Source organism: Uranotaenia lowii, chromosome 3 (assembly GCF_029784155.1).
Source record: "Uranotaenia lowii strain MFRU-FL chromosome 3, ASM2978415v1, whole genome shotgun sequence".
Lineage (NCBI taxonomy): Eukaryota > Metazoa > Arthropoda > Insecta > Diptera > Culicidae > Uranotaenia > Uranotaenia lowii.
The window spans coordinates 175,091,635-175,108,100 of NC_073693.1; the positions used below are offsets into that span (position 1 = coordinate 175,091,635).

The 16,466-nt window shown below is 38.7% G+C and overlaps 2 protein-coding genes across 2 annotated transcripts in view; one reads left to right on the plus strand and one right to left on the minus strand.

The window, feature by feature from the left end:
• Positions 1–12,915, plus strand: LOC129755705 (UDP-glucosyltransferase 2-like). The gene is made up of 5 exons (XM_055752320.1): positions 1–256; positions 327–556; positions 616–907; positions 972–1,524; positions 12,397–12,915. Exons 1-5 carry the CDS (start codon positions 144–146, stop codon positions 12,775–12,777), a joined length of 1,569 nt encoding a protein of 522 aa, XP_055608295.1. The 5' UTR covers positions 1–143; the 3' UTR covers positions 12,778–12,915.
• The window catches only part of LOC129755704 (UDP-glucosyltransferase 2-like), a 26,449-nt gene continuing 22,299 nt past the window's right edge, over positions 12,317–16,466 (minus strand). The window contains exons 3-4 of the mRNA XM_055752319.1: positions 13,597–14,096; positions 12,317–13,533 (exon numbers count right to left, since the gene is read on the minus strand). Coding sequence (XP_055608294.1) covers positions 12,802–13,533; positions 13,597–14,096 — 1,232 coding nt within the window. The 3' untranslated portion in view covers positions 12,317–12,801. The remainder of the gene's footprint in view (positions 13,534–13,596; positions 14,097–16,466) is intronic.

Here is a 16,466-nt window from a genome sequence, read left to right on the forward strand (position 1 = left end):
TTTAGCCCGTTAGAATCGAATGGTTTATTTTTATCAATGCCCCTCGAAGTCAATTGGCGAAATTTGGTTTAGTTTAGCTTCAACGGTCGCGTTATGTAGATTGTTTTTGTCTGGCTAGATTGTGATACGGACGAGTTTTCGGAATGGCCAAGACATTGTTGTGGCTTTTGTTGGCCGTAGGACAACTTACTCACCATGTCTTTGGGGCTAATATCCTGTGTCTTTTCGGAGTCGCGAGTCCCAGTCATCACATTTGGTAACAGAAAGAGATTTAATTAAATTAGTGGTGGATGAATGTCAAACGATTTAATTTTCAACCGAAACAGGAATCGGTCAATAATTGATGCTTTGGCTGCCAAAGGACACAATGTAACAGTCATTTCTGCGGATGTGGAAAAATCTCCCCAGCAAAATGTCCACTACATCGAACTGGAAGAAACTTACCCCACACTTTACTCCGGAGCGCATGCCATCAGTCTAGTGGAAATGGCCAATGAGAATTTATTTTCATCCATTAGATCATTCTACAAGGATTTTGTTATTCTGGAGTGTGAAGGTAAGTTGAGTTGTACTAACAAGATTAAAAAATTTCAATACCATATTTTGATACCTTAGGTCTTTTGAAATCCAAGGGTATGGACGAAATAAAAAACTATCCAGATGATTTTAAATTCGATCTGGTTCTGTACGACATGACATGTGGTGGCTGTTTGCTGGGTCTCTTGCACAAATTCAAATATCCTCCACTGGTGAGTGTAACGCCGTTTAACAATCCTCCCTACGTTACGGACGTTATTGGTGGACATAAATATTACGCATATGTACCGTTCTACTCTCTGAGCTATGGAAGTGATATGTCATTCTACCAGCGCGTGCACAATACTCTACTACATGTGTTTGACTATCTGTGAGTATTTGCATGAGTTATCTCATCGGGTTGATAATCATTAGAAATGATTTATATTTTCTAGATACCGTACATACTCTAGCAATCCGCTTCTAGATAAGATGGTTCGTGATTATTTTAAGTACGACGATTTACCATATGTACCTGATCTTGAAAAACGGTCCAAATTGATCCTGGTAAATGCTCATTACTCTATCGATTTCCCCGAGCCAGCTCCCCCGAATCTTATTCCCGTTGGAGGTCTGCAGATCAAGGAACCAAAGGCGTTACCCAAAGACCTTGAGGAATTCATAAATGCTGGTCGCAAAGGCACTGTTTTGTTCTCACTCGGGACAAACGTAAGGACGGAAGATTTGGGTACCGAAAAGCAGCAAATGTTCATCGATGGCATGCGTCAGATGCCAGATTACAATTTCCTCTGGAAAATTGACACTGAAACCACAGGTCTGAAGCTCCCTAAAAATGCCATCATTCGTAAATGGCTACCGCAGAACGATATCTTGGCTCATCCTAAAATTAAAGGGTTCATAACGCATGCGGGACTGTTGAGCACACACGAAGCCACGTGGCACGGCGTTCCGATGATTGGAATACCGTTCATAGCTGATCAGCATCGGGTGAGTAAGAAAATAGCATTTAGGTAGCCTAACTTTAGGGACTTCGGGTGGCTTACAATGCTTGATTTATCAAGTAATATGGCCATCAATTATTACTGACCCATTCAATCATTTGGATAAACTTTTTTAATGGTTTCTGTAATAACTTTAAGATGCTGGAATTTAACCCGCAGATCGATATAACAATATATCGCCGCGATTTGCTTTGTTTGTTTTGTAATTTTATGAGCGATGCATTTTCGTTGCTTCACATCACATGATTCTTTTTTTGCAACAGGGTTTGCTTCTGATGTGCCGCAACGAAAAAGGTAACATTGCACAGTGGTGCAGAACATCAATCTAGCTGTACGAAATTAATAGCGCCCAAGGATGAAGAGATAGACATTTGATGTCTTCAGCAACATTGTTCAGTTTTACATGGAGCACATTTAAGTATCACAATTTTTGCCGAGGGGTCCACCGATAGCGAAATAAAAATGCTAACTTCTTTGTTTTTCAATTTAGGGCTTTGAAGTTTTCAACAAAGTTGTTTATCTGATCAAAATACATAAGTTTGTTGAATATGTCAAAGTCCTATCACATCACCCTCAGGAGTTACAGTCAAACAAAAAAAAATCTCTTGAAAAAACAATTTTTTTAACCTGACACGATCTATAATTTTCTCATACATTATGATGAGTTTTGAAGTTGCTGAAGCCTTATAGAAAGCATTTAGTGTATTTTATTGACAATTTTGAAAGGCTCGTCCATCGAAAAGTGCACATTTCCGCAACACCCCCTTTTTTGTGATTATTTTTGATAATAAGCAAATTATTTCCATTTTTAATTATCGGGGAAATTGGTGGAACTAGTAGAGATTTGAATGATTGAAAATAGCCTTTTTATTTAAAAGTTACCTATTTTACTTATAGAAGTAAAGGAGATTATATATGTATAGGAGATTTTTATAAAACTTCAGCTTTGTAGTATGAAAGTTATCAGTTTCTAGCATTTCCAATGAAATTATGCGGAAGTATTGCCAAAAAAACAGAAATTTTACCTAAAACATAAATAGGCGCGTTAAGCTCGCACGGTTTGAGGTTCGGAAATTTTGACAACAGTTGTAATAAAATCAATTTCTCAAAGCCGGAAGAAGATTTCAACGCAAAAGTTTCTCCAATGTATAGAAAACAGATGTCTGCTCATGTGTATATAGTTTTTGTACACATATTCGATCTAATATTTGATTGAATTAGTATTCTGCTTAAAAGGCGCATATAGCCCGCTCCTCCCCACCAACAAATTTCGGATGGAAATCGGCCAAGACCCACGCGACGGAAAGGGACTAGCGATTAGAAACTCGGAACATGGAACTGCCGATCTCTAAATTTCATGGGTAGTACCCACGTGCTCTCCAACGAATTGAAGAGCAGCAAACTCGACATCGTAGCGCTGCTGGAGGTCATGCCATCAGCCAGAGCTGCGGCAACACACACGAGCTTGGAACAGCTTTTATAGTGATGGGGCAGATGAGGAAGCGCGTGAACGGATGGCAGCCGATCAACCCACGAATGCGCCGGTTGAGAATCAAAGGTCGGTTCTTCAACATCAGCATCATAAATGTGCACAGCCCTCCCTCGGAAGTACCGATGACGACAAAGACGAATTTTACGCGCAGCTGGAGCGTTAATACGACCGCTGTCCAAAACATGATATCAAGTTCGTCATCGGGAATCTTAACGCTCAGGTCGGCCAGGAGGAGGAATTCAAACCGACAATTGGAAGGTGCAGCTGACAAACGAAAACGGCCTCAGACTAATAGATTTCGCCGCCTCCAAACGAATGACTGCACGTAGTATCTTTTTCCAGCACCGCCTCCCACACAAGTACACCAGGAGATCACCGTGCCAAACGCAATCACAGATCGACCACGTTTTGATAGACAGCCGGCAATTCTCGGACATCATCGACGTCAGATCCTGTCGAGGCGCCAACATCGAGTCAGACCACTATCTGGTGATGGTGAAGATGCGCCCAAAACTCTCCGTAGTGAACAAAATACGAAACGACTGAAGCAACCTGAGGTCGCTGCAGACTACGCGCAATCGGTCGAAGCAGCGCTGCTGGCAGAGGGCGAGCTCGACGAAGTCCCTCTCGAGGACTGTTGGGATACCATCAAGACAGCCATTAACAGTGCTGCGGAATCGGTTATGTGGAGCGAACTCGACGGAACGACTGGTTCGACGAGGAGTGTAGGAGGGTGATGGACGAAGAGAATGCCGCGCGGGCGGCAGTAGTGCAAAGAGGCACCCGTCGAAATGTGGAAAATCACTAACAGCGGAAGAGGCAGCGAGTCCGAATTTTCCAGGAGAAAAAGCGCCGCCTGGAGGAGGAGGAGCTCGAGGAGCTGGAGCAGCTGCATCGTTCCCAAGAAACACGAAAGTTCTATCAGAAACTCAACGCATCCCGCAAAGGCTTCGTGCCGCAAGCCGAAATGTGCCGGAATAAGGACGGGGGCATCCTGAGGGACAATCGTGAGGTGATCAAAAGGTGGAAGCAGCACTTCGATGAACACCTGAACGGCGCACATGCAGGAGATCAATACGGTGGGGGAAGGTACATCGCCGGCGTAGCCAACGACGAAGAGGAGCCACTCCCAACGATGAGTGAAGTTAAGGAAGCCATTCGCCAGCTGAATAGAAACAAGTCGGCTGGGAAGGATGGCATCGCAGCTGAACTCATCAGAATGGGCCCGGACAAGTTAGCCGATTGCCTACACCGCTTGATAGTCCGGATCTGGGACATAGAACAGCTACCGGAGGAGTGGAAGGAGGGGGTTATTTACCCCATCTACAAGAAGGGTGACAAATTAGACTGTGAGAACTATCGAGCGATCACTGTCCTCAATGCCGCCTACAAAGTGTTGTCCCGAATCCTACTCCGCCGCCTAACGCCACAAGCAAACAGATTCGTGCACCCAAAATAATCTGCACGTAGCGGCTACGTGAAAAACTATATAATTTTTATCCAATTGATTTTCACGTAGCTTCTACGAATAAAACGTGTTAACGCTCCCCTAACACCCCTAATAAGAATCGGTGATTCATGAATGTCATCTAAAATTTACGTGAATTTAAGATGGTTTCAATTTGGTTTGATAGTGAAAGTTACGTGAAATTCATTTTGTGTCGAGGTGTTATTTGATTCAATTTCATTGTTGCTTTTAATCATTTATACTATAATTATATTTCAAAATGCATTATAATAAAAAATCAATCAAAAATTTAAGTAAAATCGTTTATATTGCGGAATAATTTCAACTTATAGTAAAGTTGCCATTGCATCCGTTTATGCTGCTGCTGCTTATTATCGCACCAATTGTGTTGATGTGCCTGTAAGCTATAACCAAAATTAAAGTTTGTATGATTTTTCCTCCTGATATCTTAATTTACCGGTAGATGAATTTCAGGACCGCCAGTTTTGCCACCTCCGACCTTTCCCTGAAGGCCTTGATCCTCCAGCCGCTGCAAGATTGAGAAAAGGCTTCACGATCTCATCTTTTTTCGTCGACACCAGGGCCACTATTGTCGATCAGTTCTAGAAAACAAAAAAAAAAAACAAATGAATAATTTACAGAAAATTGGAAAAAAAATCTATCTACTCACTGCGTTGCTTGCTGTCTTCTTTTAACGGTTGTCTTCCTTCTCTTGGTCATTGATGTTGGGCACACTTAAACTCAAAAATCAGCGAGAACACTATATTCTTCAACTCCAATTCCGCCAAAAGTTTGTGGGGACAACTGACGAATGGCTGTTCCTTTTTTTTTTCTTATTAGAACCGAATGCTACAAGTTCGTTAAACTTAGACTTTACGTGAATTTCATGTGTCGTCTATGTGAAAAGAATGAAACTATTACAAAATCACGTAGAATCGATCAGGTGCAACAAAATCTTCGTTTACGTGAAAAATACCGTAGAATAAATTTCTAAATTATTTTGGGTGTGGGAAGTCATCAGGCCGGCTTCATGGAGGGACGGTCTACGACGGACCAGATATTCACATTACGGCAAATCATCCAAAAATGCCGGGAATACCAAGTCCCTACGCACCATCTATTCATCGACTTCAAAGCCGCATACGACACGATCGACCGTAACGAGCTTTTGAAAATCATGGACGAGAACGGCTTTTCCGGGAAGCTGATCAGACTGATCAAGGCAACGATGGATGGAACGCAGTGCTGTGTGTGGATTTCGGGTGAATTGTCAAGTTCATTTGAATCGCGCACAAGGTGATGGTCTATCCTGTATGATGTTCAACGTGGCGCTAGAAAGTGTTATTCGACGAGCGGTGGGCGAAATGCGGGGCACGATTTTCAACAGATTCAGTCAACTTATCTGCTTTGCCGATGACATTGATATAGTCGGCAGATAATCTGCGGCAGTGGAAGACATCTACCGCAAACTGAAACGTGAAGCAGGAAGGATTGGGTTGATGATTAATACGTTCAAGATGAAGTACATGCTGGCCTGCGGATCCGAGACCGACCGAACCCGCTTATCCAGTAATAAAAAGGTCACGATCGACGGCGACGAGCTGGAGATAGTCGAAGACTTTGTCTATCTCGGCTCACTGGTGACCGCAGACAATGACACCAGCCGTGAGATCCGGAGGCGAATTATCAGCGGAATTCGTGCCTACTATGGACTCCACAAGCAACTGCGGTCGAGAAGACTTAGCCCTCGCACGAAGTGTAACCTGTATATGACGCTCATTAGACTGGTTGTTCTCTACGGGCACGAGACATGGATATTGCTCGAGGAGGACCTGCGTACACTCGGAGTATTCGAGCGACGAGTGTTAAGGACCATCTTTGGCGGAGTACAGGAGAACGGAGAGTGGAGGCGAAGGATGAACCACCAGCTCGCGCGACTCTACGGCGAATCCAGTATCCAGAAGGTGGTGAAAGCTGGCCGGATACGCTGGGCGAGACATGTTGCGAGAATGCCGGACGACTGTCCTGCAAAACAGGTGTTCGCTACGAATCCGGTTGGAACAAGACGAGCGGGGGCACATTGAGCGAGGTGGTTAGACCAAGTGGAGCGTAATCTGGCGAACGGGGGGTGTCCGAGAAATTGGAGAACGGTTGCCATGGACCGAGTGAATTATAGGAATTATGTTCGTCAAGTTATGTCGTGAGACTGTATACTATGTAAATAAAATAAATAAAATAATATCTCGAAACAGGAATGTCTTACAGATATCAAATGTTCTAAAAAATGTGTCAAATTGAACAAAACTATAATTCTGTTATCTCAACCAATTTAAAAAAAAATTCAAGTTATAGAACTGTTTAAAAAAATTTAACGGAATGTGATTCTAAGATCTTTATTTATCAGTTTAAAATGATTCTCACATAAAAAATCATAATACAATATTTAATAGAATATGTCCATCAGTAGAGTTAGATATGAACTTCATAATGCCATATTTTCAAAGCAATCGTGAACTCTATTTTTTTTTAATAAGAAGTTTTTCAAAATGTATGTTATGGGTGAAATTTATCCCTAGAGTCCAAAAATATATATTTTTCTTATGAATGGTTCGTGATAATCGGTTATCATGAAATTACTAATATCTATTCAATAACTTATGATTATTCAGTAATTATCTGTTAAAAAGAAATAAAAATTCTGAATTAATCTAAAACCTAGAAAATTGCGCCTTAAAGTATGCAATGGCACAAGTTTTTAGAATTCTATTGCCTGATACTTACAAAATGTAAAATGAGAACAAATATGGCAGAAAATAGTCAGCGGACCTTTAATCTTCGGATTTTACTAGATTTTTGCCTTGGATCAAGGCACCCTGAATTCAGGATCAAGTCTCCTGTAACTTGAAAAAATATCACAATTTTTTTAGTCTCACGAAAATGCTTCTAGTTCATCTACGAGTTCATGTATCGTTCTTACTTTTGGTGCATATAAACTTGAAATCACACGCTATCAAGAAAATGCGAAATACGGTTAGCTGTTAAATTTTACCGCAAAGATATGATGAAAGTAAGAAAAGGGGATTAAGTGTCACCATTCTCCCCTATAGTTTTAGTCGACTATAATGTTTTGAATTTGTTTTAAAGAAATAGTTTTAGTGTTATTTTTATTATCATTTATTTTGTGATAAATTTTTAATATTAAAAAAAATATGGATAATTTACAAGAGTAAGCCTTTTTTTTGTAAAGTATGAAAAAAAATGTGAATAGCAGGAGGAGCTAGAGAATTGTATGAAGATAAAACTGCATTTGATTTTGATGCTATTTTTAAGCAATTTTTTCAACTTTTTCTCGTAAATGTATGCAACATGATTGTCGAAGATTTGCAGCAAAGCTATTTCGCATATAACGCCAACTGGTTGTCACTAATAAAACTAACAAAAGGGTGATGATAGCAGATTATCAACATGGCAGTGAATACAAATTGTTTCAAATACACAGTTTTTTTTTATGGAAACTATCAAATTCCGGCCAAAAATAACTGCTAAATCATTTCTTCTTTGGTTTTGCTTTGAGTTTTTATTTTGACGCACCTTGCAAAATACCGGAGATATCTGTTTTTTAATGTTTATGAAGTATTCCGCCAGAGATACTTCATCCGGAACTTGTCCCAGAACCGTATTCACTTCGAACGGATTGATTGTCCTCTTCTGGTATCGCTTCTCTCGCGGCTGCGACATTTTCAGCACGGCAGCTGACAGTTAGTTAAAGAAATGTTTCTTCCTGTACAGTGAGTGAGCTGCCGCAAATTGCTCTCCGTGCCGTTTTATTGATCGAACCCGTTAAACACTTCATGTTTGTCACCAAATAATGTACGCTTTTGAATAATCCGATTCAGACCTGAATGTTTCGACGTAAGCTTCCATTCACGAATAAAACACAAGAGCCATGTACGAAATTCTAAATCAAAAAACTACTGAGAAAATGTTCGTGGTGTGATAAATATTCATCCATTTTTTGACCTTTCATAGAATTTCGCAGCATAAATGTCACACAAGGATGTTCATTGAAAAAACAGTTCATTTTCGAAAAATTTGATCGAGGCTCATATGATACGAGTAGGTATACTTTAGAGATCTACGGCATTGAAGTCAACAAAAATTGAGAAACTGTGCCATAACAGCAAAGTGTTTTTGTAAAACTTTGATTGCGTTTTTCTCGCTTTGCCTTTTTGTAACATGTGACAATCATGCTTCCAACGGTAGTCCAACGATCATGGAGTTTTAAGTGTCTAAGTTGAGCAAAGTCTAATCAAATATGTTATCTGAAGTTATGGATATGAGTAGGGGAGAGTGGGGATACTTGATCCCCTTTTCTTATTTTCACCATATCTTTTTGGAAAAATTAGCAACTCGCCGTCTTTGACATTTTTTGACAGCTTGTAACTTCAAGTTTCTATGCTCCAAAAATTAGAACGATACTTGAACCCATTGAAAAACTAGAAGCATTTTCGTGGGAGTAAAAAAATTTCGATTTTTCTGAAGTTAGGGAGACTTGATCCCCTATTGAAGGAGACTTGATCTTTTATTCAGGAAGCATTATCCTGGTATAAAAATCTAATAAAACCCCAAGATAGAATGTTAATTGACTATTTTGGTCATGTTTGTTCTCATTTCACAATCTATAGCAGACATAAGATGAAAATTCTATAACTTTGTCTCAACGCTAACAACATTGCATACTTAAAGGCGCTATTTTTTATAATTAAGAGAAAATTAATTATTTTTGCTCTTTTCCTCAGAAAATTGTTTGATAAATATTAGTTTTTGGATAAATATTAGTAATTTCGTAATCAGCAATCATAACGATCAATTCAGAAGAAGAATATGCCGTTTGGAAGGGGGATCAATTGTACCCAACTCTAGGGGATCAATTGTACTCATAATCAACATTTTAGAAAACTTTTTCTGAAAAATGTTGAGAGTTTTCCATTGCTTTGAAAATATGGCATTATGAAGTTCATTTTACGCTCGAACGATTGATACATTGGAACAAATATTTTTTTCACAATTTTCCCATGTAAGGAACATTTTAAAGTGATGAAAAAAGATCTTCAAGTTTAATTTAGTGAAATTTTTCATACAAAGTTCAATTACTCAAACAATTATTTTGTTAAAAAATTTTAAACTACAAGCATTGTTATTTTGCTCATTTTGGCACATTTTTCTAGAACATTTGATCTTTGTAAGACATTCCAGTTTCGAGATATAGCTAAGGAATCAAGTATCCCCAGGGATCAAGTATCCTCATTCTCTCCTATATTGTCAATTAAGCTATAAGCATCATTGTCCCGGAAGAAAACGTGGAAAATACAGTTAGGTCTCAAAAAAAAAAATCTGTAATTAATGATTTTATGCCTTATTTGCTATACGCAAAATAATTTTCACTTAAAAAATAAGTGACATCTGTGGTAAATTCTCGCCATACGTAATTTCATTTGAATTTTAAGTGATGGGTCAAGTGAATTCATTTAAGTGACTGGTCAAGTGAATTACACTTCGTTCGAGTGAAATTTATCTGAATTTCTAAGGAAGTTTCTTATTAATTATCTCTCGCGTTTTTAAATAAAAGAACATTTATAGAACACCACTTTGATTTCAAATACTTACATTACGCTTTCGCCATAAATTTATTGATTGGAAATTCCATCGTAATCCCAAGGCAGATCGGTTACTGCGGATAGTTTTACTTCTAAATTTTCCCTGCAGCAAACCAGAAAATCTGTCCAGTTCAATCCACAATCTGAAACATAATAACACCTTTAAATAACTTTTTCTTACATCACGTTTAACACAAACTACCGCCAAATCGCTTAGGTAAAGAATTGGGAAAATCCAAATCCAGCATAAGATTTAAACGCTGCTCTTAAGAATTTGCCATTTTGAACTCTGAAAATAAACACAATTACAACCCGACATTCACTTAAAATTCAAGTGATGCAGTAGTGAACATTTTTTCTCACTTCAAATTCAAGTGACGACTGAAGTGAATGTGGATGAATTCACTTGATGAAAGATCATGTGTATGTTAAGAGTGAATTTGGGTTCAGTGTAAATTGCCCAAAAACGATAATATTGAAGATGTTGGGATAAGTTAAAACCATGCTGACCAAAATGACTCCGAAACATGGAATCTAGTTTCGTGTTATATATTTAATTGCAGCCTAATGTAGGGTTACCATATCTCCCGACACCAAAAAGAATACATTGAGATCATTGTGAATTTAAATAAAAATTTTAGAAACGTCGCTAGTGAACTGGCAAAAAAACACAGACTTCCGACAATCTAGTACTTCACTTTTCTTTGTCGAAAGTCTTTCGGAAGCCGGAAGTCCGAACTTCCGAAGTAAAATTTTGTGCTGGAGCTATTATATTAAAAACGTCCGAAGAAACGTTAAACAGTAAAATCCCGCTTATCAGAGCTCTGGTTTTCTGAGCTACCGCGTTATCCAAGTCATCAGAATGACACATGTTCCATATATTATCAAGCTTTACGCCCGGATGGTATGCAAAGGGATGTTCAGAAGCACCCGATGTAATCGGGGAAGGGACCACCTCGAATAAGTGAAACCTCGGATTAAACGAAATACATACTCTATTGCTCAGCTATTGCATATCGCCCAGGCGCATAGCTCGGTACTTATATGGATTTTATTTTTCTATTTTATCGATTTTTCTGGCAAGTTTAGATTTTAAACTTGCCAGACACGTCAATTTAATAGCATAACAATAAATCGCGATGATAAAACATATTTTACATGGATTTTGGATAAAAATGGTGGCTTCGATAACGCGGAGGCCTAGAGGGTTATGTGACTTGCATGGCTATTATATCTCTCGTGAGCTTTCACTACATCATATGAAACAAAATGTAAACAAACTGTTTTATTACAAAAAATACAAAACTGACATAAACTAGTCGCAATTTCGTTCGATTTGGAATATTTGTAGCCTGGACAACATATCCTTAATGTAAAATACAAATTTTAAAGTTGTTTTGATAACTTTTGTAGCAGTTTTCTGAGAATTCTTAAGATGTTTCATATGACGTAATGAAAGCTCACTCGAGATATATTTTCTTTCAAAATATTCTTGAACATTGAATGTTGAATGTTTGCATACTCAAAGGCGCTTATCGCGCTCACTGTTTATAACGACTAAAAATGTATGTTTATTAAAAGAAATGTTAAAGAAATTTGTTGTAGGTAGTATTCCTTTCGTAGCTTTTGCATAAGATGTAAAACGATTTCATAAAATGGAAAAATACGTTCTTCTGATCAAATGTCTTTCAACAAAAAAGAGTACATTTGGAAAAAATCAACAAAAAGAAGAGTACGCCCATTTTGCACTCGAAAAAGAGTACATGTACTCTTGAAAGAATACGTATCCGGTATCCCTACACTAATGCCGTTCGAATATTTTACAATCAATGATCATGAATTTTACTCATTTCCTCAGTGAGTATTTAGTAAAATTTAGGGATTACGAAAAAGCAACCCTTTCCAAAGTATTTAAACAGTGAAAAACGTGATGAGAGTTCTCCCAGCTTCCGGTCATAAATTTGCGACTTCGATTTTTTTTCGGGACTTGTGATTTCAATTTTTCAACTGTTCGTTGGATGCCGATATTTATAGTCTTGTAAGGTTATCATCCATGAAAGTTTAGATTTTATTGAAAGTTTGTTTATTTCACTAAGCTTTTCAAAATGTCTACACATTGCTTATTAAGTTCAGGAGTACGTTTGGGGTTGATTAAGACTTTAAAAATTCTTAGAATTGAAAAATCTGTAGAAATAACATCTTTAGAGTTTAGTTTAAATTCTTAGCTTTTCTCTCCCACAGAACCTCGAGAAATGCATCCGCCTGGGAGTGGCCGAGCGTATTACCTTCCAGACGATGACCACGGAACAGTTCCGCGAAACGGTAAAACACGTACTGGAATCGAGCAAATATGTCACCAACATGAAGCGGATATCGACACTTTTCCGGGATCAACCGGAGAAGCCGCTGACGCGGGCCGTTTGGTGGATCGAATGGGCACTTCGTCATCCCGCCGAGAACAGCCTGGAATCACCGGTGCTGAAGCTAGGATTCCTGAGAAGTAATTTGGTGGATGTTGTGCTGTTCCTTGCATTACTTCCGGTTGGCTTTTTCTTGGTGTTGAAAAATGTGTTTTGTAATCAAACAAACTCTACTGTTAGTAGGGAAAGAAAAAACAAATAACAAATCTAAGCTAACGTTAGTCGTTTACTTCAACTTTTTATTGGTGTCGAGTGTTTTGATGTTAGTTTTACGAGTATTTTTGAGACATTTGTAACCTGCAATAAATACGATCACAATGATCGTGGTCAACAAACTAAATACATCTAAATTATTTTTCGCTAAATAATTCAGCTTTAGCAATGGGGACCGAAGGTGGTTGGAATGTGGGTGTCTGAGAACCCACTCTATCCACCATAGCGCGCGATCGATTGGCTTTTCGGGTTGATCTTTCAGTAGTGCTGAGCGCTTTTTCATCTTGCTCTGGATTTGTGAATCTTCCAGAACCTGCAACAGAGCTTGACGGATTTTGTCAGCAGAAAGTGTTTTCATGTCTAGCGCTACACCTACGCCAGCTCGAACTGTCCTTTGGGCGTTTCTGTGTTGATCGACATAGATTGGTAATCCTACGATCGGAACTCCATGAAAGGAAGCTTCGTAGGTACTCAGCATTCCGCAATGACTGATGAAGGCTTTAACGTTTGGATGTGCGAGAATGTCGTTCTGGGGTAGCCAGGGGGTCACCATTAGGTTGTTGGATGCAGGCATTGGCAAGTTTTCGTCGTCAAACTTCCACAAAAAATTATATTCGGGGAGTTGATTGAATGCCTCAATGAACATTGCCTGGCGTTCGGGCGTAAACATCTTGCTCTTGAAGTTAGTTCCCATAGCAAAAAGAACAGCTCCTTTGCGAGAGTTTTCAATAAACTTTGCAATTTCCTGGAAATACAAACCAAAATTAACAAATGTTCGATAGTAGATGTATGATGTAACAATTCAAACCTCAGGCAAAGGTTTAGGCTGAACAATCTGTAGTCCACCGACGGCAATTACATTTTGGGGTAAAATTTCGGCAGGATCCACCACTGGATTTGAATTGACCAACATCAGTTGGGTGTGTTCTTCTAGCGCTCCGAGGTTGGGCAAAGGAAAGTTAGATGCCTTCTGGGCTAATCTCTGAATTCTAGGCAAGAAAACCCACTGACGATAGATTGAATCAAAGTTCTGGACCACAAAGTTGTACATTCTCTGCGAAAAGGTCATATCCGAGTCGTAGAGCATCGTGAAATGGGGCACGGTGGAAGACGGTTTGTAGCCTCCAACCAGATAATGACTGAACTGAGGAATACTGAAACCCGTGATACTGATCAACGGTGGATAATTGAACTTGTGCAGGAAGCCCAACACGCAAGGGCCCGTTGTGAAATCGTAGATAATGAGGTCAAAGTGAAACGTGTCCGGATAATCCTGCAACGTTTGCCATCCTTTGGAACTTGTTGCTCCTGGAATTGAAAAATGCTTGAGTTAATAAAATTAATTTATTATGAGCATACAAAAAAATTTATTTTTGGCAATAACTTCTTAAAAATTGGCATTAAATTAACCACCTTTTGACGTAGAATTACGTCTTACGGCAACACTATAGGGGGGCAAATTGAAATTTGCGATCGAATCTCGCGTCACGAAAAACTCCTCTTTCAAAGACATCCTATCTAAAGGATTATGACGTCATCACCAAGCCAAAACAAAAAAAGAGAAAAAGAGAGAAAACACGGATGCCCCGCCTCTTGATGAGTTTTGATTTTCCATGTATACGAAAAGTATAAAAACAACGGGGCGCCAGCGGCTCGGTTTCAGTTTCTTTTTGCTCGTCGTCGTGTACAGTTCTCCTGCAATTCGATCTGCGTTTGGACCCCACCAGTGGTAATCCAACGCAGATATCGTTTTGCAGTTAGTTTAGTGGAAGCCAGCGAAGCAGAAGGATGGTTCAGCAGCAGACGGCAGACATGGCGATTTAGCGGTGCTGGCGACTAGCAGCGGTGGTGGCGACTAGCAGCGGAGGATAACCAGCGGAGTTAATGACATGTTGGCATGACATTTTGACATGACATGTTGGCATGACATGTTGGCATGACATGTTGGCATGACATGTTGCATGACATTTTGACATGACATTTTGACATGACATTTTGACATGACATTTTGACATGACATTTTGACATGACATTTTGACATGACATTTTGACATGACATTTTGACATGACATGTTGGCATGACATGTTGCATGACATGTTGCATGACATTTTGACATGACATTTTGACATGACATTTTGACATGACATTTTGACATGACATTTTGACATGACATTTTGACATGACATTTTGACATGACATTTTGACATGACATTTTGACATGACATTTTGACGTGACATTTTGACGTGACATTTTGACGTGACATTTTGACGTGACATTTTGACATGACATGTTGGCATGACATGTTGGCATGACATTTTGACATGACATTTTGACATGACATGTTGGCATGACATTTTGACATGACATTTTGACATGACATTTTGACATGACATTTTGACATGACATTTTGACATGACATTTTGACATGACATTTTGACATGACATTTTGACATGACATTTTGACATGACATTTTGACATGACATTTTGACATGACATTTTGACATGACATTTTGACATGACATTTTGACATGACATTTTGACATGACATTTTGACATGACATGTTGACATGACATTTTGACATGACATTTTGACGTGACATTTTGACGTGACATTTTGACATGACATTTTGACATGACATTTTGACATGACATGTTGGCATGACATTTTGACATGACATTTTGACATGACATTTTGACATGACATTTTGACATGACATTTTGACATGACATTTTGACGTGACATTTTGACATGACATTTTGACATGACATTTTGACATGACATTTTGACATGACATTTTGACATGACATTTTGACATGACATTTTGACATGACATTTTGACGTGACATTTTGACGTGACATTTTGACATGACATTTTGACATGACATTTTGACATGACATGTTGGCATGACATGTTGGCATGACATTTTGACATGACATTTTGACATGACATTTTGACATGACATTTTGACATGACATTTTGACATGACATTTTGACGTGACATTTTGACGTGACATTTTGACGTGACATTTTGACATGACATGTTGGCATGACATTTTGACATGACATTTTGACATGACATGTTGGCATGACATTTTGACATGACATTTTGACATGACATTTTGACATGACATTTTGACATGACATTTTGACATGACATTTTGACATGACATTTTGACATGACATTTTGACATGACATTTTGACATGACATTTTGACATGACATTTTGACATGACATTTTGACATGACATTTTGACGTGACATTTTGACGTGACATTTTGACATGACATTTTGACATGACATTTTGACATGACATTTTGACATGACATGTTGGCATGATATTTTGACATGACATTTTGACATGACATTTTGACATGACATTTTGACATGACATTTTGACATGACATTTTGACATGACATTTTGACATGACATTTTGACATGACATTTTGACGTGACATTTTGACGTGACATTTTGACATGACATTTTGACATGACATTTTGACATGACATTTTGACGTGACATTTTGACATGACATTTTGACATGACATGTTGGCATGACATGTTGGCATGACATTTTGACATGACATTTTGACATGACATTTTGACATGACATTTTGACATGACATTTTGACATGACATTTTGACATGACATTTTGACATGACATTTTGACATG